We start from the raw sequence: 26,080 nt of genomic DNA on the forward strand, positions 1-26,080 counted from the left end.
CACAGGATACAGCAGAGTTTAGAGATGTACATAAGGTCGCTATGAGTTGCAGGTGACTTGATGGCATATAACAACAACAACATATGGTGGTGTCTATAAGGTGAAAGAGATTTGACAGAAACTGAGGTGGGGTGGACTTTAAGAGAATGAGTTTTAATGGTGTAGGAAAGTGGAAAGGGGTGGAAAATAAATTTAGAGGCATCAGTCATGACTGGGAAGGCAGGTTTAGAAGAGGCAATCCAGCAAAGAGCAACTGAGTGTGAAGTGAGGAGAAAGGCTGTCAGATCCTTGGAGGAAGGGTGGCTGAATTGCTCATGATCCTGAATGGGGTGGAATCTTCCTTCCTCCTCTCATTCCCTTTAGTCTTTCACAGTCTTCAACCCTTTCTCTTTGTACTCAAGCCCAGGTAACCTTGTAAAACTTCCCATCTGTCTACTCAGTCTAAATGCCAGCCCCCTGCCTGGCTGCTGTGCTGTGCCCACGGAGAACCCCGAGTCCTGGGAGTCGGCCCCAACAGTCAGCTTAGGGAGCTTGCTCAGGTCTTGTGGTGTCTGAAAACCACAGGGCACAGGGTTGAGAACAAGCCTCATTTCATGGACCTTCTCTCACCAAGGTTCTGTCTATAGCTTTTACAATATATCATTTTTCTGTCTTTTTTTGTCCAGGAAATCAACTTCTACAAGGTCATTGACTACATCCTGCATGGCAAAGAAGACATCAAAGTCATTCCGTAAGTTTCTTCTCAAAGCATGTGCAAGGTATCAATGTCTCTAAGGTATTCATTCCAAGTTCAATGGTAACCACAGCCAAGGAGGCCACATATTTGGTTAGAGACAGTGCAGAACGGTGGAGAGAACTGTATTGTTCGGTGCCAGCCAGCTCTGACTCACAGTAACCCTATGTGCATCAGCACAACATACCACCTTGTTTTGGGCTATCTCCACCATCACTACTCATCTCAGCCCACTGTTGCAGCTACTGTGTCTGTCTAGCGTTTTGAAGGCCTTCATCTTTTTACTACCTTTCTATTTTATCACACACACCTTTCTCTCGGGACTAGCCCCTCCTGATAACTAGCTAAAGGGCGTGAGATGAAGCCTCTGATATGTTTTTCTCTGACTGCACTTCTTCTTAGACAGATTTGTTTGTTCTTCTATCAGTCTATGGTTTGTTCAATATTCTTCCCCAACACCAGATCAAAGGCATTAGCTCTCCTCTGGTCTTCCTTACTTGGTGTCCATTGTCTTTTTCACATGCATACAAGACAACTGAAAATACACAAGGGCACTGCACTGCCAACCCAAAGGCACACAGTTCAAATCTACCTCTTCAAATCCTAGATGGGAGAAAGATGGGCAGTGACAGTCTAGGCTGTGTATTGCCTTTGAATTCCTGCTGGAGGGTCAGCTATAAGTTGACTCGGAGGGTCAGGTCAGTTATGAGTTCATTCTGGCTCACGGCACATAAAAATAACAACAAATTACTTGGGTCAGGCACACTTTTTCCTCAAAGTGACATCTTTGATCTTTAAAAAGGTCGGTATGTGTTATAAAATTTCACTGCATATTTTTACATTGAATGCAACCACACTCACCATAATGAATCATTATTTATCTTAAATATATTATTTGAGCATGTTGCTGAAAAAAAAAGTCCTTTGCTAATGAATAATTAAAATAAAAACAAAGAAAGAAAAATATCCTTTGCAGCAGATTTACCCAATGCAATGCAGTGTTTAATTTCTTTTTAAAAAATTCATTCATTGTTGCACATTTCCCTCCCTCCACACAGTGTTTTCTTTCTTTTTCTTTTTTCTCGTTTTAAAAAAATATAATTTTAATGAAAGTTTACAGAGTCTTATGGTTTCCAGTCATTCATTGTTGCACTTTTCTCCCTGCCTGCCCCCCACCCAGTTCGCTTTCCTCCTTGAAAAGTAAAACTCTTTCATTGTTATGCAATCCCTCCCCCCAAGTCCACTCTACTGTGCAGTCTTCACTCTGGACTCCTGTAATGACAGTAATACCCAATCATATATCCCTTTTAAATAGTTCTCTCTCTCGTCTGTTTCAATGCAGTATACATCATTCCTCCCCTCCTTCTCTGTCTAACCTCAACCCCGATGTCAGTCCCGTTTTACAACAGAGACCCTAGGCAATATTTGTCCTTATGTAGCTGAGATATTTCACTCAGCATAATGTCCTCCAGGGTCATCCATTTTGCATAATATTTCATGAGTTCCTTGTTTTTCAATGCTGCATAGTATTCCATTGTGTGAATATACTACTACAGCTTCTCTATCCATTCTTTTGTTAATGGGCAAGTGTTTTATTTCTTGACTGATGTTTCTATGAGTGTTGATTGTGGACCCAAGTAAAATAAAGTCCTTAATAATTTTCATGTTTCTCCATTTATCATGATATTGTTTATTTGTCCAGTTATGAGCATTTTAGTTTTATTTATATTGAAGTTTAATCCATAGGCTATATAGTCTTAGAGTTTTATCCAAAAGTGCTTTAAGTTTTAGTTTTCTACAAACAAAGCTGTGTCATCTGCATATCGCAAGTTGTTGATGAATTTTCCTTCAGTTTTGATGCCTTTTCTTTTTGTATATGGTGCAGCTGCTTGGATTATTTGCTTAGCATACAAACTGAATAGATATGGTAAAGGGATGCAACACTGATGCACATATTTTGTGATTTTAAATCACTCAGGATCCTCTTTTCAGGATCTATAGGAGGGTCAGCTATGAGTCTCTTCCAATTTGAGGGTACCCAACAACAACAGGATCCTCTGGTTCTGTTCTAATGACTGTCTTCTTGGTCTTCTTGGCTTACGGTCCACATAAGTACAATTAAATGTTCTAGAGTTCTCATTCTTCTCAGTGTAATTAATTAATAATTTATTATAATCCCCACAAATGAATGCTTTTTTACTCAATAGTCAATAATAATAAATTGTGTATGCAAACCAATATAAAACAAAAATGAATTTTAAAAAATAGTCAGTGATACACAGGTAAACATCTTTTTCTACTTCAGTCAAGATCTATCTGACAATAGCAATTATATCCCTCATTCCAGGACTTCTTAATCTAGTTTGAATTTCTAGCAATTCCCTGCTAATGTATATACTACTCTAGCTATTTTTAAAATCTAGCAAGATTTTACTTGTGTGTGACATTTTTGATACCAATTGGTAATCTCCACTTTGCTGTGGAAAACAATCCTTTCTTTGGAATGGGTACAAATATCTATCTTTTCCAGTTGGTTGGGCAGGTGCCTCTAATTTCTTGGCATGAATTAATGACCAAGTCCAGGCTGTGTCCTGTTGTTAGGGCATTTTAATTGGTATTCTGTCAATGCCTAGAGCCTTGTTATTCATTAATGCCTTCAGTATAGACTGAACTTCTTCCTTTTACTACTGCTATTTTTGATCATATGCTGCCTCTTTAAATGGTTTAAAGTTGACCAATTGTTTTTTGGTACAGTAACTCTATATCTTCTATCTTCTTTTGACACTTTCTGGGTCATTCAGTAGTTTGCCTGTAGAATCATTCACTATTCTAATTAGATACTGTTGTTGTTAATTCTTTGTACTTAAGAAATATAAAATGTGTTCTCAATGGAATACTATGCAGCATTGAAAACCAAGAAACTCATGAAATATTATACAAAATGGGTGATCCTGGAGGACATTATGCTGAGTGAAATATCTCAATCATAAAAGGACAAATACTGCATAGTGCCACTGTTGTAAAATGGGAAAAACATTGGGGTTGAGAGAAGACAGAGAAGGAGGGGAGGAATGATGTATACTGCATTGAAACAGATGAGGGAGAGAACAGAAGGGGTATGCGATTGGGTATTATTGTCATGACAGGAGTCCAGAATGAAGGCTGCACAGTGGAGTGGACTTGGGGGGAGGGATTGCATAACAATGAAAGAGTTTTACTTTTCAAGGAGAAGAGTGAATCAGGGGTGAGGGGAGTGAGTGAATGGGCAGGTAGAATAGTGCAACAATGAATGACTGGAAGCCCTAAGTCTCTGTAAACTAATATTAAAATTAATTAAAAAAATTAGAAAAAAAGAAATACCAAATGTATTCTTCTCTTTTGATTTTCTAATTCCAGGTCTCTGCATATTTCATTATAATGAAAAGAAAGAACTATGCCGGATGGGAAATGAGATGCAAGTAAAAAAGAGACTTGAACACAGTTATATTGTGCCAGGTTCTGAGTCAGTATCTCAGATCTGGTGTAATTCAGTTCCCTATCTGGGCTACAGGAGTCTCTGGAAAATGCAAACTCTTAAGTACTTGTTTATTAACAAAAAGTTGGCAGTTTAAGCCCAAAAGATGTTAACAAAAAATCCTAGAGCTCTACTTTCAAAATGCCACCGCCTTGAAAATCCTATGGAACCTGTTCTATAAACAGATAGGGTGGCCATGAGTTGGAATCAACTTAACAGCAACTGGTTTGGAATTTTATTATATTTTTAAAATTTGTTTCTATTTGTTTGCTTCTGTTTCCCAGCTGTAGAGTTGGGATTGACAGGGATTAGATAATAGGATGAGATCATTGCTTTTCAACTTTCTATGTAAGTGTATCTAGGGTTCAGGAGGACACAAGACAGGATGAAAAAGGCAAGAAAATAGGGCAGGCATCTCAGCCCCTCAAACTCAAACTAAACTCACTCCTGTCAGTTGATTCTGATTTAGCAACCTAACAGAGCAGAATGGAACTACCACAATGCTACACAATTTTCTGCAGCAGATTTCGTGTCATTCTCCCTGAGATAGATGGGGATTCACCCCACCAATCTTGAGATTTGCAGCCAAACGACTTTTGTTTTGTAATCATGACACCACCAAGGTAGGCATATGTTCTTTTTTTTAATTTATTGAGATTTTATGAAAGTTTATAGAGAACTTGGATTTTCATCATTCATTGTTGCACATTTTCTACCCTGCCCAACCCCCAAATTGCTTTTTTCTTTGGAAATAAAATTCTTTCGTTGTTAGACAGACACGCACACTCCATTCTACTCTATTATGCATCTCGTATTCTGGACTCTTGTCATACCAATAATACCTAATCATATATTCCTTTTATACAGTTCTTTCCCTCATCTGTTTCAATGCCATGTACATTATTTATCCCCTCTTTTCTTAGTTTCCCCCAACCCCCATGTCAGTCCAGTTTTATAACAGTGGAATTATGCAATATTTGTCTTTTTGTGACTGAGATATTTCACTCAGCATAATGTATTCCAGGGTCACTCGTTTTGTATAATATTTCATGGGTTCTTTTGTTTTTCAGTGCTGCATAAATATTCTCTTGTGTGAATATACCACAGCTTCTCTATCTCTTCATTTGTTGATGGGCACTTGGGTTGTTTCCAACTCTTTGCTATTGTGAACAAAGCCTCAATAAACATGGGTGTGCATATATCTGCTTGGGTGGCAGTTTTGGTTTCTTTAGGGTATATTTCCAGTAGTGGAATTGCTGGGTCAAATGGTATTTTTATTTCCAAATTTTTGAGAAAGTGCCTTCTATAGTTGTACCATTTTACACTCCCACCAATAGTGAATAAGGGTTCCAGTTTCTCCACAACCACACCAGCATTTGTTGTTTGCTTCTCTGTTGAGTTTTGCTATTCTTACTGGGGTGAGATGATATCCCATAGTGGTTTTGATTTGCATCTCTCTTAGAGCCAGGGATTTTGAACATTTCCTCATGTGTTTGTTTGCCATCTGAATGTCTTCTTTGGTGAAGTGTCTGTTCATATCCTGTGCCTATTTTTCAACTGGATTATTTACCTTTATCTTGTTGTGGCACTTATAAATCCCTTATCAGACATGTCATTACCAAATATTTTTTCCCCAGTCTGTGGCTTCCCTTTTTACCCTGCTGGAGAAGTTTTTGGATGTGCACATGATTTGACTCTCAGAAGGTCCCACTCTTATTTTATCCTTTCCTGGTTGCAGGTGGTAGGCATATGTTCTTAATGCCTCTTTAGATGTGATTGTGGAGAATAAAAGAAAGGAAAGGATTCCTGCAGGACTATGTCCTGAACCTGCATGCAGATGGCTGGGGCTCAAGGTTACAAGACTTTTCAGTATTGTTACTGTTAGATGCTGTCAAGTTGAAAATGAATCAAAGCAACCCTATGAACACCAGACCTGAGCACTGTCCTATCTTGTGCCATCCTCATAATTTTTGATACACTTAAGCTCATTGCTCCAGTCACTGTGTCAATCCATTTCCTTGAGGGTCTTCTCTTTTATTGACCCTCCACCTTTCCTAGCATGATGTCTCTTTCCAAGGAATAGCCTTTCCTAGCAACATGCCCAAATTGTGTAAGACAAAGTTTCACCATCCTTGCTTCCAAGGAGCATTTTGGCTGCACTTTCTCAAAGGCATACCTATTTTTTCTTTTGCCAGTGTATTCAGTATTCTTCCCAACACCACAAACCAAAGGCATTAATTCTTCTGTTGTCTTTATTCACTGTCCAGCTCTCAGATGTATAGCAAGTAATGGAAAAGCCTATCACTCGAATCAGACACATCTTAGTCTTCAAGCTGACATTGCTCCTCAGTAATTTGGAGAGTTCCCTGACAGTGGACTTTTCTAGTGCATCTCCTAATCTCCTAACTACATTTCCGTCTTTCTTCATCTATCATGATATTGCTTATCAGTCCAGTGGAGAAGATTTTTGTCTTCTTATGTTGAGATGCAATCCATAGTGAAGACTGTAGTCTTTGACCTTTTGGAACAAGCATTTTAAGTCCTTCTCACTTTCAGCAAGCAATATAGACTTAAAATATTTGGTATAGGCTTATAATTATTTTGTCAGTGGAGCATTCTCAAACTCTTAAGTTGATTTCCTAGCTTCTCTGTGAACCACTGAGAGCCACACTGGCTGCTCTGGTCCTGAGGCACAGCAAGGCTTTCAGAACCTTAGTGCAGGCTTCTTGGGGAGGCAGTCACGCTCAGTGGGAGAGCCACACCTGAGCCTCTGTTCCCTGAATCTCTTGTGCACTCTAAGAGTTTAAATGGGGAGCTCTGGTGGCTTCATGGTAAGGAGTTGCACCACCAATTCAAAGGCAGGTAGTTCAAATCTACCTCCCAGCTGCTCATCTAAAAACCTACAGGAGAGATTAACTGCCTCCAAAAACCTGTGGAAGGCTCAGCTACAAAAACAAAGGATTAAATAGAGGGTGTGATAAGCCATGCTGCATTGCTCCTGATCACAGGCTGAATTGTGATAACCCTCTGTCCCTCAGAGAAACTTCTGCTCAGTTTATCTTTTACCAGTTGGAGTTGAGAAATTGCCTTAGTTCCTGAATTTTTATCTTTTTCTATTCACTTTCATTCCTGTTTGCATGGGGCTAGTTCTTTTCTAAACTTGTCTATTGCTCTTGCTCTCTCTCTCTTTCTTAATTTTGGCCGATACATACACTTCACCTGTTCTGCTCTCTAAGCTGTTTTCTAGTTTCATGCTTACTACCTTCACCTTTTGTCATAGGTCACAGTGGCTCTAACGTTTCCCCACTGCTTCTCAAGCTCTGGTCAGGAGCTGCACTAACCCACAGGCACGTGGTCAGGACCCAGCAGCGGCTCTCAGGGAGAGAAATGGCTAATCTCCTCAAGATTGACAGCCTCTGACACTCCCTGGAGGGTCAGCTATGAGTTGATTCTGACCCATGGCACACGACAACAACCTCATCACATCCTTCTAATCCCTGATAAAATGCTTAGCTCCTAAACTATGTCAAAACTGAGTTATAAATAACATGAAGTTATATAATATATATAATAACATGAAGTGAGAGTTCCTCTGGGAAGAATATTCACAGCTCAGGTGCTACCAAGGCATGTGTGCAAAGGTTCTTCACTGAGTATCAGCAGAGGTTGGTTTGATTGACAAAAGCAGAAGCTTATTTCTGATTGGCGTATGCAATTTTTCATTGAAAAGCTACCAGGTTTTCACTGGTTAAAGAACTCTAAGTGATACCAGAATCTTATTGATTAAGGAAAGTATCCTAATTTACAGGAAAACTTAAATTTAAGTTTCAATAAAGATGAGTCATACCATTTTGCCAATCACATGACTCTATTTCCATCATTTAATAATTATGTCATGTGTTTTAGACATTTTGGTGAATGACAGTATTTTATTTCTGATCTCAATTTTTAAATCAGTCGTGATAAGCTAGATAATGCTTAGGGGATAAAACCCGTAAGATCTTAATGATATAAACGTCAAAGGTTTGTTTTACCATTATACCACATGCAATGGACTCTTGTGGGAAATTTGAAGATGGCACAGAATTCACATCTTTTGTTCATAGGGTTGTAATGAATTGTACTCGACTCGATGGCACCTAACAACAATCTAACAAACAGGTCAATTGCCAGCTGGCGAGTGCAGCTGGGAATAGCTGCAACATCATGATAGATGGAGAAAAGATTGAAACTGTCAACAATTTCATCTTACTTGGACCCACAATCAGCACCCTTGGTACCAGCAGTCAGGAGATCAGGAGATTCATGGCACTGGGCAAGTCCTCTCTCATGGACTTCTCAAAATTACTGAAGAACAATGGTGTCAGTTTGAAGACTAATGTGCGCCATGGTCTTTTCCATCACTTGCTATGCTTCTGAGAGCTGGACAATGAATAAGGTTGACAGAAGAAGAATTGATGCCTTTGTGCTGTAGTGTTGGAAAAGAGTACTGAATATCTCATGGCCTAGCAACAAGCAGATACATCTCGGAGAAAGTACATCCAGATTGCTCCTTGGAGACGAAGATGACATATACTTTGAGCATGTTGCTAGAAGAGGCTATTCCTTGGAAAGGGTGATCATGCTAGGAAAGCTAGAGGATCAATGAAGGAGAGGAAGACCCTTGATGAGAAGGATTAATGCAGTGACTACAACAATGGGCTCTAGTGTGTCAGAGACAGTGAGGATGGCACAGGATAGGACAGGATTCAGATCTGCTGTTCACAGGGTTGCTGTGATTCGTACTCAAATTGACAGCACCTAACAACAACAGTAACACAATGTGTTGTCTATAGACTGGTGGAAGCCAGGTTGGCAGAATAATCGCCATTTTGAACATAGCAAAGTTGACAAATCTTCACAGAGGAAAGAGAAACTGGCACAAAAACACACTGATTCTTAAAACATCCCTCTTAAGGTAACATATGACTTGTGCTCACATTTTTTTTTTAGAACCAAAGTTAGACATAGAGCCAAATTTAAGTTAATGTGGCAAGATATGCAATCCTTACTTTTGCACAGGAGATAGAACCAGAATATTTGTAAACATTCTGCTTACTTTGAGGTGTCTGCCACAGTGTATGACTCCAAAGTAATTGTGGGAAATCCCCACTGCTGTCGAGAGAATTCCCACTCGTATTGACCCCCCCGTGTTTCAGAGGTTGAGAGGTTGTATATATTTGTGGAAGAAGACTGTCCGTAGTTCTCCCACAGGGCAGATAGTAGATTCAAACCTTTGACCTTTCAGTAAACAGCACCACATGTAAATAAATGCTTACTTGAAACAATGAAAAGAAAAACCAAAATATTAGAAAAAGGTCATAGAGCAGATGGGGAAAATAACACATATCAAGGTGATATTTGAATCCAAATAAATGACATTCAATATAAATAAGTGAAATGCACTAAATAAATGATAAAGATTACCAGACTGGATAAGGAAGAAATCTATCACAATTCATTTATACTAAGATGCAGTTTTCCTCTTTCTAACATTTCTGAAGTAAAATTTAAAAAATATACTTTTAAATAGTAAAAGAACTCTGTTAATATGAATAGATGAAAATTACAGGTGATAAAAAGCTTTCATTAAAAACTAGTTGGTAGCCAGTATTATCTCTTTTTCAGGGCTTCATAAATACACACTATTTATAAGACTTACCTAAAAGATAAGGCTGCTGTTATGTGCCTTTGATTCCACTAGGATTTATAGCAACCCTATGCACAATAGCTCTGAACTCTGCCCTAGCCTGAGCCAGTCTCACTGTCTCTGACACATCTGCCCCCGTTACTCCAGTTACTATGTCAATTCATTTCATCTGAGGTCTTCCTCTTCTGTGCTGTCCCTCCATCCTTCCAAGCATGATATCCTTCTCCAAAGACTGGTAACTCCTGGCTACATACCCAAACTATGTGAAACAGTCTCACAATCCTTGCCTACAAGAAGCAGCTTGGTTTCACCCTCCTCAGAACAAGCCTATTAGTTCTCCTTGACATATTCAAAACTCTTCTCCAGCACCACAACTCAAAGGCATCAATTATTTTTCTGTTATCCTTGGTCATTGTCTAGCTCTCTGATGGATTGCAAGTAATTGCGAAGACCATAGCCTGATTGGGTCACTTTAGTCTCAAGACTGACATCTTTGCTTTTCAGCTCTCTGGAGAGGTCCCTGACAACAGATATCCCTAATGAAATTTGTCTTTTGATTTCCTGATTGCTGGTGCTAAGAGTGTTGATTGCAGAGCCAAACAAGCTGAAATTGAATTGAAATTTCTTCTCCATCCATCATGGTGCTGCCAATTTACCCCGTGGTGAGAATCTTTGTTTTCTTGATATTGAGCTTTAATCTATATTGCAAACTGAAATCTTTGACCCTCTGCAGTAGATGCTTCAGGTCCTCTTCAGTTTCAGCAAGTAAGGTTGTATCATCTACATAATGCAGATTGTTGATTAGTGTTCCTCCAGTCCTGATGCCATATTACTCCTCATATTAATACAGCTTCTCAATTGATCTGTTCTGCATATAAATTGAAAAGGTATGGGATGCTCATCTAGATGATAGGATGCTCGTCTAGATGATAACATAATTATGATAAAAACAAAAGGGGGGAAGTATTAGAAGCCAATACTAAACATTTGTAATAAACGGAATGTTATTTAAATAAAAAATTTAAAAAAAAAAGAAAAAGAAAAGGTATGGAGACCGGACACATCCCTGACACACTCTTTTTCTGGTTTTGAACCGAGCAGTGTTTCTTGCTCTGTCTGACAACTGCTTCCTAGTCCAAGTATAGGTTTTGCATGAGCACAATCAGGTGTTCTGGGATTCTCATTCTTCTCAAAGTTAACCACAATTTGTTATGGTCCACGTAGTCAAATGCCTTTGAATAGTTAATCAGACAGATGTATATTCCTCTGGTACTCTTTCCTTTTAGTCAAGATCCATCTGACACATTGGCAATGATGTCTCAGTGCCATTGCCTATTCTCAACCCAGCTTGTATTTCTGGTAGTTCTCTGTTCATGAACTGTTCCAGCCACTTTTGGGCAATCTTCAGCAGGATTTTGGTGGCATGTAATATTAGTGATATTGTTCTATGGTTTCCACACTCTATTGGATCACCTTTTCTTGGAATGGCAATAAATATTGATCTCTTCCAGTCAGTTGACCAGTGAGTTGTCTTCCAGATTTCTTGGCACAACCTGGTGAGCACTTCCAGGACTGTATCTGATTATTAAAATATGTTAATTGGTTTTCCATTAATTCCTGGGGCCTTCCTCCCTCCCCAAATCCTTCAGAGTAGCTTGACCTTCCTCGTTCGTCACCATTGCTTCTTGAACATAAATTGTTTCGTGAGAAACTTCTATGTCAGCCAGTTCTTTTTGTTACAGTGACTCTGTGTGCTCCTTCCTTCCTTCTGTTTTTTTTTTTAATTGTGATTTTAATGAAAGCTTACAGGAAAGTTGAATTTTCATCCATTCATTGTTGTACACTTTCCTCTCTTCTTTTGGTGCTTCCTGGATCACTCATTATTCTATCCATAGTATCCTTAAGTATTGCAACTCGATGTTTGATTTTGTTTAGTTCTTTCAGCTTAAGAAATGCTGAACAAGTTCAACCCTTTTGATTTTCTGACTCTAGTTCTTTGCATATTTCATTATAATATTTTATTATGTATTCCCAAGCTGCCCTTTGAAATTTTCTGTTCAGCTTCTTCACTTCTTGATTTCTTCCCTGTGCTTTGGCTTCTTGGCACTCCAGTGCAGTATTCAGAGTCTCTTCTGACATCCATCTTGGTCTTTTCTTCCTCCTCTGTCTTTGTAATGACCTTTTGCATCCTTCACGGATAGTATTCTTGATATCCTCCCATAGCTCATCTGGTCTTCTCTCCTTAGTGTTCAAGGCCTCAAAGTGTCATCTTTATTATACACAATAGTCTTTGAGTGTCATCAGTAAGTACTTCAGCTATTCTTAATTTTTAGGAAGCAAGTTTGTGCGTCATCAGTATATTGCAAGTTGTTAATGATTCTTGCCCCAAATTTTATAATTAAGATTATACATAGTTATTTTAATAATATTATAGGGTAAAAATAATAACATTACCCCCTGTCTTAAACAAAAACTTCGAAGATCTATCTTTTATAAGATTAAAACTTGATGAGTTGATTCTAAAGTTTATAAGAAAATGCAAGAGACCAAGATTAGTGAAGACACTTTTGAAGATCAAAATGCAAGAACTTGCCTAATCAGATTTCAAGATTTACTATGAAATTATGGTTAAAGACTACAGCCTTCAATCTGAATTATACTTCAACAACAAGGAAAAAAAATTCCAACTAGACATAGAGGCATCATTATGATAGATGGAGAAAAGATTGGTGTTGTTAAGGAATTTATTTCACTTGGATCCACAGTCAACACCCAGAATCACAACTAAAAAAATCAAAAGATGTACTGGAAAATCTGTTGTCAAGGACCTCTTGAAAGTGCTAAAGAGCAAGTATGTCACTTTATTTTATTTTATTTTTAAGCATGTCACTTTAAAGACAAAGATGAGCCTGACCCAAGTCATGAAATTTTCTATTGCCTCATACGCACGTGAAAGATTGACAGTGAATAAGGAAGATTGAAGAATGCCTTTGAATTATGATGTTGGCAAAGAATATTAAACACCATATGTCCTTCCAATAGAATAAATCTGTCTTGGGGAAGTACAATCAAGGTGCTCCATAGAGGCAAAGGTAGTGAAACTTCATCTCACATACTTTGGAATGTTTTCAGAAGGGGCCAGTCCTTGGAAAATGATGTTATGCTTGGAAATGTGGAGGGTCAGTGAAAGAGAAGACCCTCAACTAGCAACTACAACAATGGGCAGAAATTGTGAGGGTGGTACAGGAGAGGACAAGGTTTTGATCTGTTCTTTATAGGATCACTATTAGTTGTAGTTGACTCAACAGAATCTTAACAACAAAAACAAAACAATGATAATTTGGACAGTATGATAATTCCACATGGATGGCAAAAAAGGAGCAAAGGCCATGTAAGGACAGCCATATCTGACCTTTACCAACATCACAAAGGGGAACTGTCCTTGTCAACAGCATCAACAACCCAAAATCATATTCCTTTAGGACAGGCATGTTCCTCCACACTCCTATACCCCTTTCTAGTCATCTCAATATCAATATTCTTGCTTTACTGGGTCCAAAATCCAATGTATTAGCTCACAGAGCCATATTAGGGAAATCAAAAGTTTATAATCCAGATTAGTAGCAGAATACACACGAGACAACTCCCAGTATGTGCTCTCAGGCACTTTAGCCTTGAGCTTCATAGCATTAGGTGAGTGTTACAAAGTTCTCAATCCTGTCAGTGTTGAGTCTCTCCACCCCCAGTTGTCTAACAAACTTAGACAAAAGTTTTAGCTCCAGTTCCAATGGTGTAGCAGTCTCAAGGTTCTGTCTCACATCAGGTCTCTGGTTGTCCACTGTGACTGCTGCTGTTGATCCTATAGGCTTCTTGCTTGCTCTTTTCCTGGCAGTGAGGTTTTTTTTTTCTTTTTGCTGCTGGATCCACTCAGTTTAATGGCAAGACTAACCAATCCCCTTGTGAGTAGGCTAACATGCCCTATTTACATACTCCCACCTATCTCCAATTCAATGGGTAGGAATGTCATATTGAAAGATAAACTCCACAGATAGATTAACACAAAACAGAGTCAGAAATAGTTCCTTACATACAGGGCACTGCATTCATGATGAAGATGCCAGTGCAAAGAAGGGATGGAGAGGATGGTCTATTCAATAATTATACATGTATAATGTGTAGCTTTAAGGGAAACTAAGAAGCACAGTACTGTCTTAGAAATAAATTTAACAAAATAAATTTTAGAAGGGTCATAATTTCACAGAACATCTCAGTTAATGTATCTAATAATGTGTTCAGTCCTTCTGTTCCATTTCATAGTTAATTGTTTACTGTCTGGGTTCTTAAAAGCTTGCAAGTGACCATCCAAGCCATAGCAGTTGATCTTTATTCACCTAGGACAACAGAAGAAGATATAAACTTCTTTCTCCTGGGGAGCATCTGATGGATCCAAACCACCTGCTTTTGGTTAATAGCAAAGCTCCTTACTACTAGACCATCAGAGTTCCTACACACACACACACACACACGCGCGCGCGTGCATGTGTGTGTGTGTGTATATATTGTTCTAGTGATAAGAAACTGTGTTGCAATCTCAAAAGCATGCAGTTCAAATTTACCAGCTGCAACACAGAAGAAAGATGGACAATTGCCTCTCGTGCAATTTACTATCTCTGAAAACCTGTTGGAGGGTCAGGTATGAGTCAGTTCCAACTTGACAGTAAACAACAACATACACACACACATACACATACACACCAAACCAAACCAAACCAAACCAAACCAAACAAAAAACAACCAAAAAAACCTTAGCCATTGTATAGCTTTTCACATATATATTTTAGTGGTATCAATGAACATAATCACATCAGGCTTTTTTAAATGTACATCTCCCCCATACAATTAACTGCCTCTGAAAACCTGTTGGAGGGTCAATTATGGGTCGTTTCAAATCTATCAGCTGCTCTGCAGGAGAAAGATGGGCAATCTCTTCTTGTGAGATTAACTGCTTCTGAAAACTTGCCAGAGGGTCAGCTATGGGTCAGATTTGACTCGACCATATTTAACAATATGTGTGTGTGTGTGTGTGTGTGTGTGTGTGTGTGTTACTATTATAGAATATATATATTTAAAGTCATGACTTGTCTTTGACTTTTACAGGAATCCACCTCCTGATCACTGGGCTTTAGTAAGCGGACTTCCTACCTATGTTGCTCAGCATGGCCTGGTAAGTGATACAATATTGAAAGAGTAGAGTTTTTCATCACAAAGAAGAGTGAAAGGGTTTCCATCCAGAGAGTAGAAGAAATAATGTGGGAACTGTTGAGTTTCCAAAAGGCTGGTTCACTCGTTTCCTTAGCTTGGTCTAGAATTCATTTGACATTTGACCTAAGAACATGAAAAGAATTGAACCTTGAGGAAATATGTAATCCACGGAGACATACTCCTCACATGACAGCTAGAGATGTGTGCACATGTGTGCCAGGGACAAAGGAATGCTCTGTGGGCCAAACAGACTAAATCCCAATCTCTCAAGTCAGATCCTTAATATGTCTCCCAACCTCCCATTCTCACAGCGTCCAGTCATGTCATGTACCAACCAGTTGCTGTCAAGTCAATTCCAACTCATGACAAACCCACTTGTGAGTAGAACTATGCTCCATGGAGTTTTCAGTGCCTAATATTTTGGCAGTATACCCCCAGGCATTTCTTTCTAGATGCCTCTGGGTGAACTCCAACTTGGCAGCATTTGGTTAGCATCTGAATGTGTTACCCATTTGCACGCTGTATAGGATATAATATGGCAGAGTCCAAATATTTCATCTTTTCACACCATACCTCACCACTCAGGAGCAACAGTGGAGTAAGAACATTCCCTTTCCCAGTGAGAAGGATCATGTCTATTACCACCCACACATTCATTCCACTCCCGCTGCCCCAGATAGTACCTCTTGTCATTGATCCAAGCCTGGCCATCTCTGTATCCTTCCTCTGGCATAAGGCTGTTTGTGCAGCTGAGTGCTTACTTACTGATGACTTTCTATATGTCAAGTAATGTGATTGGCTCTGGGGATACAAAGATGACTCTGATACAGTTCCTACTCTTACATCAAATAAGACAGTCAAATGACAAAGAATCCTTATTGACAGATACCTAGAGTACAGTGTGATGAGACCTCAACAGGGATGCATGTAGCGGATTCTGGGAACATCGAGGCAGGGGCACCTAAACCAGCCAGAGGGCAGCAGAAAAGCCTTTCTAGTATGTGTTGGTCTCAGTTGAGTTTTGAACTATAATTTTTAGACAGGTAGAGGCAGGAAAGGGGATTTCCAGATGGAAGGAAGAACATGGGCAAAGGTGTGGAGGTTTGAAGCAGCATGATGTGTGCAGTTCAATGTCACCAGAGTAGGAAGGTGATGAGAGATGAGGCTTCCAATAATGGCTGTCGTAACGTCAGTTCTGACTCACAGAGACCTTCCATCCAGTTTCTGAGGCTTTAAATCACCATGGGAGGAGACTCTGCCCACCTTCCTCCCATGGAGCCACTGGTGATGTTGAATCGCTGGAGATGTGTACCCTCTGGGTCAGCAGCACAGTTCACTGTGGAGACATCATCAGAGAGGAAGCAAAGGAGTAGATCCCAGGAGGCTCTGAGTGCCAGGGCGAGAGGCTGGTGCTTTAATCTACCGCTGATGGGCTTTCCAGCAGGAGATTCACATTGCCATAAAAATGCTTTTTGGGTAGCAGAGTGTTTATTTGCTCAGCTTTTCTATGCACCAGGCACTGTGATTGGCTCTCTGAATACAGAACACGGGTGACTCAGACTTATTTTGAAGCATAATTTCTACAGTTCTGAGAAAAAAACTCCTAGAGTGACTAAGACTGCAGACAGAGCAACTAGTGAGAAGGCTAGTGCATCGTTCCATGCCAGTGATGCTTAATGTCTTAACGAAACTCAGGCAGCAAATGAATAAATAAAAGCACAGCTATTGTTGCCAGAGAGCACTGATCTAAGTGGGCAGGCTCTGGGACAGTGGGTGGGCAGGCACTAAGTAAATTCACTATTCATTTAATACTCTGACAACTTCAACAAATATGTGTAGAGAGGAAGATCCGGGTTAGATCTGAGAAATGTTGAAAAACCAGCAGGACTTTGTGATTGATTGTGAGCAGGGATAGAAGGAGAGAGAAGCATCAAATCTCCTTTTAGCTTCTAGACTGAAGGAATAGCGCACCATCGGGCTTGCGTATGGGCTGTGGTCAGTTTCAAGCAAGAAGACGTTTAAATATTTTTCAGGAGCAAATGTCTGGCAGGTGGATGAGGAGATGGAACTGTGGGGAAAGAGAGGGTGGGAGACAGAGATGTGGAAGCATTTAGGACCACTTGGTGATTGAAACCCTGAGTGTGCGTGAAGCCACCCAGGAAGAGTGAAAAGGGCATTGTGTAGGATGCTGGCATTTAAAGTTTGTGTAGAGAGAAAGGCATGAGTAAAGGAGAGGCAGGAGGCATGTTAGAGGCATGTGAAGCACCATGCGAAGGCAGTGTCATGGAAACCAAGGAAGTGGAATGTGTCAGACAGGAGGGAGAGGGCCAAATCCCACAAAGGGGAGATGTGAACTGAAAACCTCCATCTGGTTGGGCAATTAGGAAGTCATTAGTGAACCTCAAGAAAGTAGATCTGGTGATGAGATGAAGACAGGAATGAGGGGGTGATCTGCTGAGGAGTGAGGGTAGGGAGAAGGTGGGAAGCACAAGAGGAAAGTGGAAGAGAAAGCCAAGGGAGTTGCTGTGGGGACTACACAGAGATAAGGGAAGAGTTCCTTTATCAGGATGGGAGAGACTCCTGGGCTGAAAGGATGAGCCCTCAGAGAGGTCAGAGTAAAGGTCTGGGATACACCGGAGAACAAAGGCAACTGATGAAGATAAATCAGCCAGCACCTGCCCACAGGGTGTGATGTGTCTGTGCAGTGCTCACACCACGCAGCTGGACACAGTGTCCATTGTCAGAACAGTACATGGATCAGAAAAGTATCTTCTATGGGAGCATCAACTGGGTCTATTTTATAGAAAGGAATCTGAGTATATAAGCAGATCTACCTTGTTCACTTCTTATTCTAATTTAGAATTTCTGTATCAAGAAAATAACTTCTCTTGAAGGGAAGAAGAATAAAAGAAAGAAGAAAGATTTTTCTGGGATCTGGAAACACAGAGCAATAATGGGCATGGTCTGATGGTGATTAATTTTATAAAACATAATGAATGGGAAAGATTGTATGACACACAGTGTGAATGAAGGACAGTGTAAAACATGATGTATACTAACTTTGTAAGCAAACCAATGTTGTTAAGTGCCATTGAGTCATAGATGACTCATAGTGACCCTACGAACCAAAGACCTGAACACTTGTATAACTTTCATCATTTCTCCACATTCATAGGGTTTCCAGAGGCAAGTTATTTCGGAAATAGATGCCACTTCTGATTCCAAGCTTGTTTTAATCGGGGAGCTCCACCAAACACTGTCCACCATGGGTAACCATTATCACATTTGACACATCAGTGTCACAGTGTTTAGCATCACAGCAACCATGAGTTACCTCTGTACAGCAATGCACAGACCAGTGTTATACCAATTAGAAGAATGTTTGACCAAAATAAATTAAAGCTAGAACTGAGGGCCACAGATTAAAATCACCCACATTTGGCTTGATAGCCTAACTTTCTATCCACTAGGCCAACAGAGCTCTCTCGTTATTGTGTTGTTGTTGTTAAGTGCCATCGAGTCATAGACAACTCATAGTGACTCTATGAATGAAAGACCTGGACACTTGTATAACCAATATAAAATAAAAATGAAAATGAAACAAAAAGAAAATAAGCCCTCTTAATAAAACAAACAAAACTTAAATGTAAGTGATTAAAAATTTCAGTGTAGCATTGTCTATATTAAGAAATAAAAATCAGACACAGAGACACAGTCCAAATGCTTAATAAAATGAGATTCTCATGACAAAGTACCACTGTAACTTGTCCAAAAGTTGGGAATAACTCACATATGAAGTGAATGGTGGGAAGTAGTGTTTGTAAGGTGGTTTTCTCTGCCCAGGAGCCTCAGCTAATAATGCAAAACCATCTCCAATATGTCCACCTGATGAAAAGAACATGCTCACCTTGGGTAAGGGTACTGTGTGTCAGAAAATAGTATGCCTTGCTCCCCTGGCTACTCTGTCAGCTCTAATTACAATTTCATTATTCTCCATCATGCTTCTCAGATTTGCAACATCATGAACGCACCTTCCGAGGACTTTTTTGCATTTCAGGTAAGTCATTTTCTGTTTGTTCTCTAGTTGTGTAATTCCCTCTTTCCTAAAATAACCATTAGGTTACATTAGAATCCACTCACCCTCTTGAGAAATAGTCTTAATAAACTAAGAGCACAAGTTGGGGGGGGGAAGTCATATGTCAGTTGAAATGACTTTCCTTGATCTTGCTGAATTTTAGGAGGTGCCTGGGTGTTGCAAATGGTTAATGACATTGGCTGGTAACCTAGAGGCTAGAGGTTTGAATTCGCCCTGAGGCACTGGTTTATTCCATTTTGACATTCCCTATCCTTTCCTCCTGGCTTCAGCTTCTTTGTTTATGTTATTCCATCTCCAACCATCATCTCCTGCCCAGGTCTCCTTGGTTCTTGAATGAGAACATAGGTTGTTCTCATTCAAGAACAATATACGTTCTCATTCTTGTGTGCCACCTTTTATAATGTGCCTATCTGAATATATTATTTCTGTCTCTTTGGAATCCTCCAGGGATATTGTTCATTATTCCATCTGAATTTGCTTGGCTGGTTTTTAGAAATGATGATGCCAGGGACTGCATTAGATCCAGAGATCACAATAGTGGACGAGTGTTCATGGCTATGTGTCCATGACGAAGAGACATATGGAGAATTGTCAGGAGCATAAAGGGGTAGAGGAGGACCTTGTCAACGATGCTGACTTCTTCTGAGAGGAACGAAAGAAAATATGTCTGAGAAAGTCATGTCTGAGCAGGAAAGAGCAGGGAAGATAGCTGGCTTAGTGGAAGGAACTGCATAAGCCAACATCTGAGTTGGAGACTGAGGTGAGAGCAGCAGAGGATGTTAGAGAGGTGACAGACAGAGCCAGTCGTACCAAGTCTGAAAGACTACTTAAAGGAGTTTTTCTCTTATACTCTTACTTTTTAACCTCCTTTCCTCCCCTTACTTGTGCTTTAGGTTTATTCTTCTCTGTAAATATCAGTTTCCCTTGGCCAAGATCTTATCTCTTTTCACTATCCTCAATTCTGTTAATATTTGTTGAGCTTAGTATGCTAAAATATAAGAAAAGCAAGCCTTTATCAATCACAAAATAATTAAAAAGTAGATACTTAGATTAAGAATGACTCTTAAGAAAAACAATAAATTGTTTTTCACTCATGAAAGAACTTAGAGGCCAGGAATATCAACTGACATAGTTAACAAACAGATGCTGCTCTGGATGTGTTCACCAGGTTGTGCCAAGAAATCTGAAGGACAACTACATGGCCAACTGACTGGAAGAGATCCATATTTATTCCCATTCCAAAAAAAAAAAACGGTGATCTGACAGAATGAATAATATCACTAATGTCATACTCAACAAAAATCCTCCTGAAGATTATCTAAAACATCTGGAACAGAACATTGACAGAGAACCATCAGAGATACAAGCTGTGTTTAGAAGTGGTCATGGAAAAAAAGACATCATTACCAATGTCAAATGGATCTTGGCTGAAAGCAAACAGTACCAGCAGAATGTCTATTTTTGTTTCATTGAATATGCAAAGACATTTGACTGTGTGGATCACAACAAATTAGGATAAAGAAGATGTGGTTAACATCAAAAAGAATGGGAAATCCCAGAACATTTGATAGTGCTTGTTTGAAACCTGTACTTATACCAGGAAGCAGTCCTCAGAATAGAGGAAAGAAACACCGCATGGTTCAAAATCAGGAAAGGAGTGTGTCAGGGATGTGTCCTGTCTGCATATCTATTCGGTCAATATGCAGAAGAGGTCATTTAGGAGGCTAGACTTTATGAGGAGGAATGTGGTGTCAGGATCAGAGAAAGACCGAAACTGAGGAGGACCTGAAGCATTTGCTACAGAAGGTCAAGGACTGCAGGGCTTGATATGGGTTAAAGCTCCACAATAACAGCCTGAGTAATTTCTTTTAAAGTAAGTTGAACCAAGTCACTTCCTTGCTTAAAAATTGTCCTGAAATGGGAAAGAACTGCTGTGAAAAGCAATGTACACAAACTTTGTAAGCAAACCAGTATAAAGTAAAAAATTCTTTAAAAAAATTGTACTGAGATAATCTTTAAACATAAAACATCCTCTTGAGTTTTCTTGAAAGCACAGTTTAGCCTGATTAGCAAAGCTTGAACATGTTGTGGTTGTGGTTGTGTACTGCCGATTCAGAACCAAGCCATAGCTGACTCTTGAGCAGGTTTTCAGAGGCTGGAACTGACACGTTGAGGAGCTTGCCCACCTTTCTCATGCAAAGCAGCTGGTAGATTAGAGATGCGGACCTTATTAGGTGATGTTAGACTGATTATAATTCATCATGAACTACAGATCTGAACTTTGCTCTATCTTGCCCCATCTTCACAATCTCCGTCAAGCTTTAGACCATTATGGTAGTCACTGTGCCAATCTGTCTTGTTGAGTCTTTTTCTCTTTCTCTGACCCTTCACCTATCCCAGCACTTTGTTTTTCTTCAAGGTTTAATTCCTCCTGAGAAGATGCATGAAGTAAGTGAGATAAAGTTACACTGTTTTTGCCTCTGAAAGCGCTTTGGTTGCAGTTCTTTAAAGACAGACTTTTTTGTTCTTTTGGAAGTCAGTAGTGTATTCAATGGGGAGTTCTGGTGGCCTACTGGTACAATCTATGCTGCAATCCCCGAGGCACGTGATTCGAATCTGCCAGCTGCTCCCATGTGATCACAGCCTCTGAAAACATCTTAAGACAGGTCATCTATGGCTCATTCTGACTCAGTGATACACAGCCTAGTATATTCAATATTCTGCCAACACCACAATTAAAGTGTGTCTATTGTTTTTTGGTCTTCTTTATTCATTGTTAAACTTTCAGAGGTGTACGAAACAAGTGAAAAGACCATGGCTTGAATCAGGTGCACCTTTTCAAATGGATATCCTGCTCTTTAAAACGTTGGGGAGATCCTTGACATCACATTTCCCCAATGCACTATGTCCTTTGATTTTGTTTTGTTAATTTAAAAAATTTTCTTTAAAAAATTTGGTTTATTTGTCCTTTGATTTCTTGACTACTGCTACCATGGGTGTTGATTGTGGATACAAGTGAAATGAAATCATTGACAGCTTTATCTTTTCTCCATCTATCACAGTGTTACCTGTGGTTAGAATTTTTGTGTTCTTGATATTGAGAAGTAATCCTTTTTAAAGGCTGTTGTTCTTATTGTTGTTGTTGTGTACTGTCAAGTTACAATTGACCCATAGCTGACCCTCTGGCAGATTTTTAGAGATAGTTAATAGCACAGGAGGAGACTGCCTATCCTTCTCCCATGGAGTAGCTGATGGCCTCGAACCACTTGCCTTTGGGATTGCAATGCAGCTTCTTGTCACTGGTCTACCAGAGCTGTATTCTGATTTTTCAACAGTAAGTGCTTCAAGTCATCTTCAAATTCTGCAAGCAAGATTGTGCTATCTTTATAATGCAGCTTGTTGATGAGTCTTCTTCCAATCCTGATGCCACACTTTTTTTCATAGTGTCCAGTTTCTCTAATTACTTGCACAGCAGATGGAGGAGGCATGGAGAAAAGATACAGCCCTGATACACACCTTTCCTGATTTTAAACAATAGGGTGTTTCCTGATTCTGTTCAAATGAATATTTTTTTTTCCTTCTTGTGTACTGTTGAATCTGATCTGACTGGCAAAGGAGGAGATTACCCCTCCTTCTCCAGTGGAGCATCTGGTGGAGTCAAATGGCATAACTTTGGGGTTGCAATTCAACTTCTTGCCACTAGGCCACCAGAGCTCCCTGATTCTGTTAGGAGAGCTACTTTTTGGTCCAAGGTTCTCATGAGCACAGTAAGTGTTCTGGTATTCCCATCATTCTCAATGTTAGCCTTAATTTGTTATGATTCACACAGTCAAATACCTTTGTATAGTTAATAAAACACAAATAAACATCTTTGTGGTATCCTCTGATTTCAGGCATAATTCATCTGTATTCAGTAATAATATCTCTTGCAAAACAATCTTCAGCTTTAGTGTTTGCTTAAATAATTTTATATGTCAAATATTCATACGCAAGTTCAAGTTAAAGAAAATTAAGTCATCCAGGAAGAATACAGAAGGTCATTACAAAGGGAGAAGAGGAGGAAAATACCAAAATGAAAGTCAGAAGAGACTCTGAATATTACACTAGAGCGCTGAGAAGCTTAAGCAAAGGGAAGATATCAGGAAGTGAAGGAGATAAACAGAAGATTTCAAAGGACAGCTCAGGAAGACAAAGTAATGTGTTATAATGAAATGTGCAAAGACCTAGAGTCATTAAGCAAAAGGGATGGACTCGCTCAGCATTTCTTAAGCTGAAAGAAAGAACTGAAGAATAAATCCAAGCTTTGAGTTGCAATACTCAAAGATGCTATGAGCAAAGTACTGAATAATCCAAGAAGCATCAAAAGAAGATAGAAGGAGTACAGTAACTATTCCAAAAAGAATCAGCTAACATAGAAGAACCCCCTGGAACAACATATGATCAAGTGGCAATGGTGATAAAAGAGGAAGTACAAGCTGCTCTGAAGGAATTAGCAAAAAACAAGATTCCCAGAATTGATGGAATACCTACAAATTTCAACAAACAGATGCAGCCCTGAATCTGCTCACCAGGTTGTGCCAAGAAATCGGGAAGACAATTTACCTGGCCAACTGACCGGAAGAGACCTATATTTATTCCCATTCCAAGAAAAGGTGATCCAACAGAGTGTGGAAATTAACAAACGTTATCACTACTATAATGTTGTTGTTGTTGTTGTTATGTGCCATCGGGTCACTTGCGACTCATAGTGGCCCTATGTACAACATCCCTAAACTTTGCTCTATCCTGTGCCAGTCACACCGTCTCCGACACTCCCACCCCGATTACCCCAGTCACTGAATCAATCCACCTCATAGAGGGCCTTCCTCTCCTGCACTATCCCTCCACCCTCCCAAGCATGATGTCTGTCTCCAAGGACCTCACTCTCCTTACAACATGTCCAAAATATGTCAGACAGAGCCTCAGAATCCTTGTCTCCAAGGAGCAGTCTGGTTTAACCCTCTCCAGGATGAACCTGTTTGTTTTCTTAAGGGTCCATTGTACACTCAATACTCTTCTTCAGCACCACAGCGCAAAGGCATGAATTCTCCTTCTATCCTTCCTAGTCATTGTCCAATTCTCTAACGCATAACAAGTAATTGCAAAGACCATGGCCTGTATCAGATACACCTTAGTCCTGCTGAAGGTTAACAAAAAACAAACAAACAAACAAACAAAAAAAAAACCAAAACACCACACAACAAAAATAGAAAAAACAAACCTGGAGCAGTACATTTACAAAGAACTGCCAGAAATATAAGCTGGGTTTAGAAAAGGTCATGGCACTAGAGACATCATAGCCAATGTCAGATGAATCTTGGCTAAAGCAGATCTTGGCTAAATGTCTATCTGTGTTTCATTGAGTATGCAAAGGCATTTGACTATGTGGATCACAACAAACTGTGGCTAACCTTGAGAAGAGTGAGAATCCCAGAACACTTAATTGTGCTCACGGAAAACATAACTTCAGGTATGTTGCTAGGAGGTTCTATTCCTTGGAGAGGGACATGATGCTCTGAAAGATAGAGGGTTGTCGAAGGAGAGAAACACCCTTAACCGGGTGGATTGGCACAGTAACTGCCTCAATGGGCTCTAATGTGTCAGGAATTGTGAGGATGGCACAGAACAGGACAAGGTTCAGATCTGTTGTTCATAGGGTCTCTATGGGTTGTACTTAACTTGATAGCACCTAACGACAAAATACTTGGACAAGAAAGCAGTAATCAAAACAGAGCAGGCAAACACTGCATGTTTCAAAATCAGGAAAGGAGTGTATCAGGGATGCATCCTGTCTCCATATATTTTCAATCTACATGCAAAACAGATCATTCTGGAGGCTGGGCTTTATGAGGAGGAATGTGGCATCAGGATTGGAGGAAGACTCATCAACAATCTGTGTTATGCAGATGACACAACCTTGCCTGCAGAAACTGAGGAGGATATGAAGCATTTGCTGCAGAAGTTCAAGGCCTGCAGTCTCCAATATGAACTGAAGCTAAACATCAAGACAAAGATTCTTATGACTGGGACAATTGGCAGCACCATGATAGATGGAGAATAGATTGGGATTATTCACAATTTTAGCTTGCTTGGATCCACAATCAAAACTCTTTGGCACGAGCAGTAAAGAAATCAAAAGAAGAATTGTATTAGGAAAAATCTATTCTCAGGGACCTCTCTAGAATGCTGAAGAGCAAAAAGGTCAGTCTAGAGACTAAGGTGTGCCTGGTCCAGGTCACTATCTTCACAATTACTTGCTATGCATCAGAGAGCTGGACAATGGCTAAGGATGACAGAAGAACTGTGTCCATGCCTTTGAGTTGTGGTGCTGGAGAAGAGTATTGAATAGCATGGACTACCAAGAGAACTAACAGGTTTGTCCTGGAGAGGGTGAAACCAAGTCGCTCCTTGGAGGCAGAGATCTTGAAGCTCCTTCTCACACACTTTGGGCATTTTGCCAGGAGGAACCAGTCCTTGGAGAGGGACATCATGCTTGGAAGGGTGGGGATACAGTTCAGTAGAGGAAAACCCTAGATGAGATGGATTGACACAGTAACTAGGATGATGGGCATAGGTGTGTTGAAGCAGGTGAGACTGGCTCAGGATTGGCACAGAGCTTTTGTGCTAGGATCACTCTGAGTCACAGGTGACTTGAGGGCACAGGAAAACAGTATTTGAAAGCAATTCACAAGAGTAAGTGGGAAGATTAAGGGTTAGTAAATTTAGGTTAATGGAGGAGGAACAATT

General features: G+C 39.8%; 1 protein-coding gene across 2 annotated transcripts in view; it reads left to right on the forward strand.

Moving 5' to 3' along the window:
* Positions 1–26,080, forward strand: part of PDE6A (phosphodiesterase 6A, cGMP-specific, rod, alpha) — a 121,973-nt gene that overhangs the window by 51,031 nt on the left and 44,862 nt on the right. For both annotated transcript variants that reach the window (XM_006893703.1, XM_006893704.1), the window contains 3 exons: positions 666–730; positions 15,094–15,160; positions 19,208–19,255. In XM_006893703.1, the coding sequence (XP_006893765.1) occupies positions 666–730; positions 15,094–15,160; positions 19,208–19,255 (180 nt within the window). The remainder of the gene's footprint in view (positions 1–665; positions 731–15,093; positions 15,161–19,207; positions 19,256–26,080) is intronic.

Source organism: Elephantulus edwardii, unplaced genomic scaffold, assembly GCF_000299155.1.
Source record: "Elephantulus edwardii isolate Elephantulus edwardi_28Jun2011 unplaced genomic scaffold, EleEdw1.0 scaffold00130, whole genome shotgun sequence".
Taxonomy (NCBI): domain Eukaryota; kingdom Metazoa; phylum Chordata; class Mammalia; order Macroscelidea; family Macroscelididae; genus Elephantulus; species Elephantulus edwardii.